The sequence below is a fragment of the Hylaeus volcanicus genome, chromosome 2 (assembly GCF_026283585.1).
Source record: "Hylaeus volcanicus isolate JK05 chromosome 2, UHH_iyHylVolc1.0_haploid, whole genome shotgun sequence".
Taxonomy (NCBI): Eukaryota; Metazoa; Arthropoda; class Insecta; order Hymenoptera; family Colletidae; genus Hylaeus; species Hylaeus volcanicus.
In genome coordinates this window covers 3962183-3972813 of record NC_071977.1, presented here as the reverse complement: position 1 = coordinate 3972813, position 10631 = coordinate 3962183, and the positions used below count along the sequence as shown (strand labels likewise).

Sequence of the window (10631 nt, the reverse complement as noted above, 5' to 3'; positions counted from 1 at the left end):
GTGTGTTTTACTATTTTCTTAATATTGCTTAAACTTGATCAACAAACTTCATCAAGAACAGTTATTCTCAATAAATAAAATTTTCATTAAGTTATTTATTTGAATCTTTTACTCTCTATCTATTGATAAATGAAAAAATAATTAATGACTTATTATGTTCATTATAGCGAAACTTCACTAATAGAACACATTTATACACTAAGATTTACAAATATTTTTTCGTGTTATAGTTTGTACGAGTAGAAACCAAACTATAATTGAGATACAAAATATACTTTATTATACTTATGTATTAAGGTACAGAACTCATTTATACAATTGTTATAATTTTCTAAATATAGGAAGCAGAATCATACTATCACTATAAGGTGTAAAATATCACATAATGTAAGATAATATGAAAAATAAAGCTGTTTTATCCACATTATTGACTTCATTTAGTCTATCAAAACAATTACTTTAATCAAAATTCATATTATTACGTCGTTCAATATCTTTGATTTCTAACATATCAGTCTTAAGATGCAATTTCATTATCTCTCTCCAAATATCCATTCTGTGTTGCTCATTATCAATTCCAAGTCTCAGTAAAATATTTTCATTTATTCTTAACAATACTCTTCCTGTGATATCATGCTTAAATAAACATATATATCATTGATCATACATTTGTATTGAACATATGCGTTCTTCATCACAAAATACTTACATATAAAAATTTTTCATGATACAATTGGTAATAATCACTACAGTGCCTCCTTAACCATTTTTGTACATCTAACACATTCCACAGATAAACTGGTCGTGGTCGAGTAGTTTTATTCTACAATAGTTGGCATGTTTGCAAATAATAAGAAACAAATTTTTATTAGGAAAAGCAGAAGTGCTTTGAAATAAGTAAAGACAAATGGAATACATTAATTTCCAATGATAGTATTTGCAAAAGTTAGGAAGAATCTAATGTCACAAGAAAATTAACATACCTTTAACTTATTAGTAGAGTTAACTACTTCTTCCACCATTTTATTTAAAACACAAAATATAAAGTTATAACAATCAGAACTTGATTGTAAGAAATATAAACATTAATGAAAAAAATAAAGCCAGAAGGGACAATTTTAAGATATTGACAGCGTTTGTTGTCAGTAAGTACAGTGTGATGTCATTTTTTTCCAAAGACGTACTTCTAAGAAATGATATAAGATATAGACACCGTTTGGAATTATGCCATTGTATTATACCAGAACATAAAATTAAAAAACATTTAAATGAATCTTAGAAAATTACAATTATTGTTATTCTTTTCTGTATGATCATCATGTAACTACACCATTTTATTACTATGCAGTGCATCCACCATAAATTAGAATACCATGTTACTAGCATCTAGAGAGTATGTAAATTTTACTAACTATTAGCAAATTGCAAGTAAAAAACATAAATAACCCAACAACCCTTATGTAGTAAAGGAAAATCACAAACTACAGCATCAAAAAAGACAACCAACACTATAGAGTCTGAATGAAATCAGATTTGAACGATACTAGCGATAAGAATTCAGACGAAGTATGAACAAAATTACAGTAAAACATGGTAAAAATACACATAAATATGTAACACATTTATTTAAACAAAGTACAAAATTATCAAACTTTGAGTTTCGTTTGAATTGAACGGCAACCATCATGGCGTCGATGCTGTAACTGGCGCTCGATTTCAACCAAGAATCTGTAAAAGAAAAAAATGGGAAATTTAAAACATATTTGTTGAAATAAATACATCTTCGTCGTAGATGAATAACAATCGAGCTTGAAATAACCCATAACCAACTTTCTTACGGTATCAAAGTTACAAGAATACTTCTGAATACTTTTAGCCAGTTGAAACTGTAACTACGAAAGTCATATGCGAATAGTTTTAAATTGAAAGACATAATTGTTAGTAATATTATACCAGTGACTATCTAAATAAACTATATGACTTGAAATATTTCAGAAATGTATCTGTACATGTGTTAATACAATTTGAAATTGAATACTAACATCGTGCATAAACGGAAGTAAACTGATTTGACTCACCAACTTTGATGTACTGCCATTAAACGTATTCCGATCCTTCTTCTGTAACTAACGAGACAAAATGGTATCTCTCTTATTTGTTGTTTAAAATTGCTTTAGTTTATTGTATTATGCATAGTGCAGTTTTATAATAGATGGTTCTATTTGTAAAATAATTCGAAATCTTTATATTAAATTATGTGTTTCACGATAATTGTGACATTCGTGAAGTACAAAAGTATCAAATGATTATGAGCCATGTGGTTGCCGCCGTGTATACATATAATATTTCTTTTTTAATATGAATTTATAAATTGTGTAAAGATAACGTGTAAAGTGTACAGGGTTATAATATTGTACTATGTGCTGTTCGTATTTTTAACAAAATATTAAATGTTGAATTACTTATCATAACCTCCACATGCAATGGCACTAAAAATTTGTAACAGACAAAGTAATAAATAGTGAATAACTTTCGCGAAGAAATTTTGTAAACATTGCGGGGATGTTCAAGAATAGAAGTAATTTTAATACTTGCACTTTGTTTCCAATAAATATTCAATAATGTATATTGTTTCACACATACACTCACACACAAACACTAATTTAATTTTTTCATTTTTCAGACCTGCAAACGCAGAAACGGTGGACGTGCCAAGCATGGCCGTGGCCATGTAAATCCTGTTCGTTGTACAAATTGTGCGCGTTGTGTACCGAAAGATAAAGCGATTAAGAAATTTGTTATTCGCAACATTGTGGAAGCAGCTGCTGTTAGAGACATAACAGAGGCAAGCTTTTATTCTGCCTATCAGCTTCCCAAATTATATGCGAAGTTGCATTATTGCGTTTCTTGCGCTATTCACTCTAAAGTGGTACGCAATAGATCTAAAGCAAATCGTCGCATTAGAACTCCACCAGTCCGCAATTTCCCAAGGGTAATTATTAAAAATTTCATAAATGTAGAAGTTACATTATTTTAACTATTTTATTCAATAGTTAAATATAATGCATTTCATTCTTTTCAATAGTTAATTTTTAATAAACTAATTCAATGTTTGTTTGTTTGTTTAGGATTTGCGTCAAGGACAGCAAAACAGAAAATAATTGTGCTATGTAAATTTTAAGTAAAAATAAAAAAATTAAAATCGACTTGGATTCTTTTTTATTTATATCGTATACTCTACATGTTACAAGATAAATTATTTTATTACTTTCCTATATCTAAAAAAAAGTCATTTCATCGTTTTTATTATATGATTCAAAATTAACGCGACGGCAATGAACATTCGTAAAAATTACAAAGCATAATTTTATTACATATGTATAATTATTTATGATTTACACGGCAAAACAATACATTTCAAGTGCAGACATAATAAAAGCCATAGCACGTAGCTAGTATTCAATTGAATTCAAACGTGATGGAAATTGTATCTAGTTTTTGCCAATATGATGCATAAAATTCATAAAAATATTTTGCATATAATTGTAGCAAGAATCTTGCTATTAATTGTTGCATTTCATGTAAAATTAATATACAATTAACAATAATTGCATGATAGATGAAGGAAGGAGTCATTTATTAGCTTCCTCCATTGCTTTTTTGAGCGTCTTTTCGAATATTTTTTTAGAGTCACAAAATCCTTGCTTTGTTTTACCAAATGAATTTGGCCCTGCCGATGTTGGTGTTTCTCGACCAATATTTCGCATCCTCATTCTAGCTTCTGCTGGCATTTCTTCGGGTTCATCTTCTTCGTCTGTATTGAATACTGATGCTACCGTTGGCCTTTGTACAGGTGCTGGTTTTACAGTAGGTTTCTAAAACCAATATTTCAATTGTTTTAGAAGGATATATGCACGAGAAAATTTATTTGTACATTATGTATTTACCGATGTTGAACCCAACTTTATTTGAATGCCCTTCTTTTGTTCCGCTCCACTTTTTTTCCCAAATGCAAATGCCAGCTTTTGCTTCTTTGCATCAGTCTGATTGTAGCTGGAAGTCTCACAACGGTCGTCCGATCTAATTGGAGAACGATCTCTTCCTCTGTCATCCCCCCTGGAGTCCTCTGCTCTGTAGACACTTGACCCTGACAACGTCAAACACTGGCAAAGTTCAGATCAAGTTAAACAACATTGTTTCTTTAACCGGAAATATATAAGCGGCATGCTTAGTACAAGATCCTTGTAATTCTAGCCATCTGAATTAAATTCAAAATAAATGGAGCAGACGAATGAACGAAAGTAAACTTGTATGATATACGTGTTCTAAAATTATTTAGAATAATACAGCATACAATGCATATTTACTTGATAATATTATTAGATAAGACTAATATTCGTTCCGTTTTTACTAATATGATGCATCCTTTGGCACATGGTTGTAGGATGTGTGCACCCAAAAATGGTACATGAAAAGTAAGAAACGAGATTTAGGTAATGAAATACACTACGAAAGCAGTTTTCTCTTACAATTGTCTTGCGTTGCTTGTGACTCTATAAATTATGTATTCAAAATTCGCCTTTTCCACGTTAAAGACTGTAGGTACGAAATCAATAGTGAAAACAAATCGTGAATAGAATACGGTACAGCTTTAACACAGTAGAAAGTAAATGTTATTTCACTTAATACAAGTGATACGATAATAAATAAAATGAATAAAACCTTTTCTATATTCGTCCCCTGGATTCCTCTTCGACATTTTTCTGATTTTCTTTGGACGCAATGCGAAATCGACCGACCTGAAGCAATTTAACGTTAGTAACTGCGGTTCACTTCACTCTGGTGATCCTATCCCACGTCAAATAGGGAAATTTGGAGAGGTAAGTATATGAATTTTACGCCGTTAATTTATCCCTATATAATATCGATTGCCTAGTTACCTTTATATTTTCAAAAACGCGTAAAATTTCAAAATTCAATTCTTTCTCTATTGAACTGTCTCGAACATTACTTTTATGTGGAATAGGCACTTTAATTCTTATCCGTACTTGCTTTTTTTCATAGATGGAAGTAAAAAGAATTAAAAAATTTCAAATTAAAATTTCACAGAACATATATTTACGGTTTGAAATTTGACCTAGCACAATCAATAATAGATTAGTATTAATAATATTCGTTTACGTATTTTTATATGTACTTATCCGTATAAAAATACTTGTTCAAAGACAAGATACTAGACGTCACGTTAGAAGTCAGTCTTATCTGATGACTATATTTAATCGACATTAATGATGAGAACCGATAACATTCAATTCCAGTGAAGTACATTATTGTGTCCACGAAAATAATTTTGTATTTCCACTGTGCCAAATATCCGTTTACAGTTGCAACTATACATATATGATACATGTATTCGTCAATTTTGTTCTCTATCTTATTATATAGACTATTTCTTCGACATTACTTATTTAGTAAAAATTCGTCAATTCCTGATGCTTTAAATAGGAAATAAAAGATAAAACGTGGAATTTTAATTGTAAAATGAATTATTGTACAACGAACTTATTAGTCAGATAAACATGACGAATAAATGGCTACACGTTGGTCTTATACATCATTTATTATTAGAATGAAATTGTACCCATTTCTGAACAATGTTACGTCACTTGAATCAATCAAGGAAACTCTGAAGAAATCGAATGAAGCATATAAAGCGATAGTGGCAAACGAATATGTATCGGCGTAATCTCATTTTCCTTGTAAATGTTGATATAAAGCTACGGAGATGAGATCAGTCGTCGAAAAGCCATGAAAGTGTCCCAATAACTGTGTTCCTAGAAAATACGTAAATCATACCGACAAGTGCAAATTTCAGACAAGTAGTCTAATTGCTCGAGCAAACGAACTCGATCGTTGATAGCGACCGCACGCGAATATTTTAAAATAATCGAGAAACATAACTTATGCTTTTACAATACTTTTTAATGCTACTTCTGTTGGTGTTGCGAACGATTTTTTAAGTAAACGTGAGATTCGAATTCGTGGGTGTGACGATTCAAAGAAAAAAAACATGCTAGCGTTACTGAAAGGAACGTTATTACTGGTGAGACATCCGTTATAATTAATTTAAATCTCAATTTGTTTCTCTTTCTTTCTGTTCGGTGTCGTTACTTTGAAGTTGTCGATACCACGCGTTGAAGTTATGGAATTTTAAAGATTTGAAATGGATACAAATGTTGCGTATTTGTTCAAAAATGCGCGACGACCGATGAATAATTAAATAAATAAATAATCAAACAAAGACAGTTTTGAAGATGTATATAAACACTTATTAAACTAAGTATTTACGGGATTTATAGATAAGATTAGATGTCGGTGTCTATCGTTCCGATTTCGATCTAAATCGCAAGTTAATATCATCTTCGATGACCTTATTACCAATTTAAAACGCGAACAACGATGCTAAACGATCGAGATGCGTAACATGACGGTTTCTTTATTCCGCAACCATCCCTCGAATAACTGCATTTACGTCATACCAATAGTTAATTAACAACGCGTGTACAGCATTTTTCAAATTTAAATATCGATATTTTTAAAAACGAATAAATGTATTTCACGCGTTTTGCAGACAATGAAATTTTAAATCGATCTTGTGTAATGTAAATATCAATTTTTCCTAACGTGGAAATAATTAAAAATTTTCTTTGTAAATTCCTACTACAAATGCATCAATGGAACGGTATTTCCTGTGCTTCAAAGACTAGAAACCTGTATTAGAAATTCACTTCGACGAGGAAAGTTGAGTAATTTGTCAGTAATTTGAATTGAAAATGATTCTACAGCGAAAACGATTATTTACAGTTGGTGTACGAAGCATATGGCCATCGTCAACAATTTAGTATTGCTATGACGAAACTGAATCCATCCGAGGGGGTAGACCGAGGTACTTTCTACTCAACAAATTACATTAGATATTATTTTACTATTAATATCGAAACAATTTGCTCGCTGAAAACCACGAGTCTTGACATCTGATTCTTCTCGATATATTTTTTGCGCTTCGATGATTTTTCGTCAAATAAAACGGCGTACGAGTCGCTAACGTGGGTGTTTTTCAGATTCTGATAGATCTCCGATTTGCGAGCATCCAACTTTCTGCGAATTTATCCCGAATTATCCATCAGAACTAGTAAGAATTGCGTTACAGAATAATCCTTACATTCGATTCTATACGAACGGCGACGAGGTTTGTAATTTGCTTAACTTTTATATCAAAGGAAACTTCATCAAAGAATATACTGATTAGATATTATCGCAGGACATTATTTTTAACTAACCTAATACAATGAAAAACAATCTGTATATTTTTTATGAAGCTACGAATTCTGCTTTCTTATTAATTACGTTCTTTTACGAAGCCTACGAAGTATGCTTTCTAGATGTTTACTACGTTTTCGGCCATAAGCTAATATTTGTTTTTTCTTTTTTTTTTTTTTTTTTAAGTTGATTGAAAAATTGAATGCTATTTTAAATTCACGTAACAGCGATTTTACTGCTATTGTACAATGTTTCTACTCGTTATCTATTAATCGAAAACAATTTTTACTGCCGCTAATTAACAGATTTATGAATTAACCGAAATGATATACCATAATGTTAAATCAAATTAGCTGTAATTTGATATATCTAATATATACCTAAATTTTATAAGCAATCATTGATATGTTCTCTATTGTATGAATGTATTTGACAAACAGCTAGATACACCTTTGCTCCCGGAAGACGAGCCAGAAGAACAACCGCTTTGCGTGTCTTCGGTAAGTTGTTACGTTATATAGTGAAAAAAGTATATTATTTATGATAGTTAGGAGTTTTAAAGCCTTCAATGTTTTCAAATAAAATCATATAACCATGAAGTTCTTATTTTCGAAGACAATTTTCCGCAGATGAATTACATTCTTTATCGTTGCAGGAGCAAATTGTATTTCCTAAGATTGCTCTGACTAAGGACAAGGATTGGAAATATATCATAAACCATGAAAACTGGACGCAAAGTGTACGCGTCGAAACATGTATGTGAGTATCGCTACAATACAACCTATCATAATTTTTAAATTCACAAAAATTTCTACGACTGACGTTTTCGAAATTTCGTATATACCGTACTATCATAGGATATAATTAAAGAAGTAACTACTTTTACATTACATTTCTTGACATTTTTCTATTACGAAATTGTTCGGAAAACTTCTAGATATAAATATACGCTTCCGAGCATTGACGTCGAAATTACGTTTGCAATCAAAGTGATGGTCTTCGTGAAAGTTTGCATAGTCTTCTCTGCCTGCGTCACGTGTGCGAAACTCGTCGACATGCTGCTTCCTGTATTATATACAGGCAGACAAGATATAAAAATTGTGATGTAAAGCAATATCTATATGGTCAGCTGATTGCAGCCCATCATTACAAAAATATTTATACTTATGGTCAATCGACATAAAATTAAAAAGCTTGATCCGGCTACCATCTTGTCTATTGTTCCGTGTCAGTCAAGTTTAAGTGCAACTTGTAACTTTCCAGCGACGAAGACAAGCCATGCAGGGTGATCGAGGGCTTCGCCGAAGGCTACGTTACGAAGTGCAGGCAAAAGTACCTTCACCGTCAACTTTGGGCAGTAGCCGAAAATGGTTCGATAAGTCGTGAAACCTTTCGTTTTCCAGCCAGTTGTTGCTGTCACATCGAATTTCAAGGCGACAAATTTTTGAAGGCGTACAGACATTAACCGAATCATTGAATAGCGCACTGTTGAATGTAAATAATTACGGATTGTTTAAATATCGAGTATAGATTTTAAGCTACATTTGGAAATGCGAATGTACTGGTATTTTGAAGGCGGAACAATGTGTCCTCAGAAATGAATTCATTGTAAGAAATTTGTTAACTTGTTTACTTTAGATCACGCGATCAGAACAAAGTAATTGTCAAGCAATTTTTTTCTTATTATTTAAAATACATAAATAGATACGAAGTGTGTACGATTCTATTAAATTGAACACCCGACGTTCGCTTCAACCATTATGATGCTTATAGAAATTTGTGTTTAACGAGCGTTTATCTTCTTACATCGACAATTACTTTTTATTGTATTCTACTTTCAACTTAGTGGTAGCTCACCGAGGTCGTTACAATTTTCACTGAAATCTTTATTTGTATCTACAGTAGGCATCGTGTTAATGCTGTGCCTTTCACATGACTTCTTATTCTTCTTCGATTTATGTTTCGATTTGTACTGCTTTATCGCTATATAACGATTTCTCTCTCTTTGAATCAATTCATCCTCTAATAATTTATGTATACACTTTCATTCAAAAATTTGGAGCATTCTTCTATTAGAAAATAAATGGATCGAACAACATGGTTCATGAAAAAAATTTTCAGTAAAATTATTTTACTGAAAATTTCAATTGTAAGCATGTTTAATTTAATAAAATTCTTTTAGGATTTATTAGTATCGAACTAGCTAAAATTTGATCAATTTTGTTAGAAGAATAATTCCTCGTTATGTCTAAGTTGAAGCTAACGACGACAGAAATGACCATCGTAGGAGGATATAGTACAATAGGAAAATTATACATGGGGGTAGTCAGGAAACGATCAAATTCATGAGAACGTATTATACCTACAATACGTTGTACTGTTCGGTATAATCATCTCGCTACCTCACAGAACACAAACGTGACTTTCGCTGGGAATATACGTAAGGGTCTCCATCCATTAAGAACACTTTAAACTGAATTTAAATAATAATAGAATTCGTCTGATTTTCTCGCTTTCTATTCAGAATATTCGGGACGCAACATTTTTACGATTCAACGAGTATATCGTACCAAAAAGAATTTTCTACCGTCGTGTCTTTGACATAATATTAATCATTTTCGTTTAACTTTTTGGTAGACCAGTATCATGTTTTATAAGCCATCTCGAAAAATGCTGTTTGGAGAGAAATAGTTTTAAGGTCACAAGTCCAGGTTACCAGGTACACGAAATGGAAATTTTAGAACTCGTAGCTGATTAACTATTCCAGAAGCATATAGTATAGTAAATCCTTTTCTTCCTCTAAAACCTCTTCCTGAGGTACTTTCTCGTTCCTACGAGCCGTTCTTACTTCCTTGGAAGATTGAGTCGGTTGGCTTGTTGTATTCGCTCATTTTCTCTGTCATCAGCCACCGTTTGTCGAGAAAAACAGGAAAGCTTCGTCGAATAAAACAAAAGTTAGACACGCTGCGATTTAGATTACATTTACACAGGAAAAGAGTTTGTGGCACAACTAACAAAATCATCCATTGTTATTCGTCCATCCTTAACTTTTTACATAACAATGCTTTACATCATTTCTTCGCTTCTTACATTAGATTCCTTTACATGTTTGTTGAGGCCCATTGGCCATCCTCTATAGCTCAGGTATCTTGGAATCGTTAACCCCGTAGCTACAATTTAACATAACTACAGTCCCTGAGGGAATCTACTTGTCATAAATGCTTCAACTTTGACAATCTAGTGATGCAACGTGTGGATGTACGAATACACAGTCGTGTAATAGTGCTGGATCGTAGAAATACGGAGTAAAC

The 10631-nt window shown here is 31.8% G+C and overlaps 4 protein-coding genes across 4 annotated transcripts; 2 read left to right on the top strand and 2 right to left on the bottom strand.

Moving 5' to 3' along the window:
* Positions 1-257: 257 nt before the first annotated feature.
* Positions 258-1362, bottom strand: LOC128885165 (protein aveugle). Its single transcript, XM_054139031.1, has 3 exons — positions 984-1362; positions 710-823; positions 258-636 (listed from the first exon to the last, which is right to left on the bottom strand). The coding sequence occupies exons 1-3, from the start codon at positions 1020-1022 to the stop codon at positions 460-462; spliced, it is 330 nt and encodes a 109-aa protein (XP_053995006.1). The 5' UTR covers positions 1023-1362; the 3' UTR covers positions 258-459.
* A 643-nt stretch (positions 1363-2005) lies between these two features.
* Positions 2006-3206, top strand: LOC128885164 (40S ribosomal protein S26). Its single transcript, XM_054139030.1, has 3 exons — positions 2006-2142; positions 2684-2992; positions 3129-3206. The coding sequence occupies exons 1-3, from the start codon at positions 2140-2142 to the stop codon at positions 3159-3161; spliced, it is 345 nt and encodes a 114-aa protein (XP_053995005.1). The 5' UTR covers positions 2006-2139; the 3' UTR covers positions 3162-3206.
* On the bottom strand, positions 3203-4853 carry LOC128885163 (PEST proteolytic signal-containing nuclear protein-like). The gene is made up of 3 exons (XM_054139028.1): positions 4723-4853; positions 3948-4147; positions 3203-3875 (listed from the first exon to the last, which is right to left on the bottom strand). Exons 1-3 carry the CDS (start codon positions 4757-4759, stop codon positions 3633-3635), a joined length of 480 nt encoding a protein of 159 aa, XP_053995003.1. The 5' UTR covers positions 4760-4853; the 3' UTR covers positions 3203-3632.
* Positions 4854-4998: 145 nt separating this feature from the next.
* LOC128885162 (protein spaetzle) lies at positions 4999-9717 on the top strand. The gene is made up of 6 exons (XM_054139027.1): positions 4999-6103; positions 6865-6946; positions 7122-7249; positions 7761-7820; positions 7976-8079; positions 8584-9717. The coding sequence occupies exons 1-6, from the start codon at positions 6071-6073 to the stop codon at positions 8783-8785; spliced, it is 609 nt and encodes a 202-aa protein (XP_053995002.1). The 5' UTR covers positions 4999-6070; the 3' UTR covers positions 8786-9717.
* Positions 9718-10631: the final 914 nt, after the last annotated feature.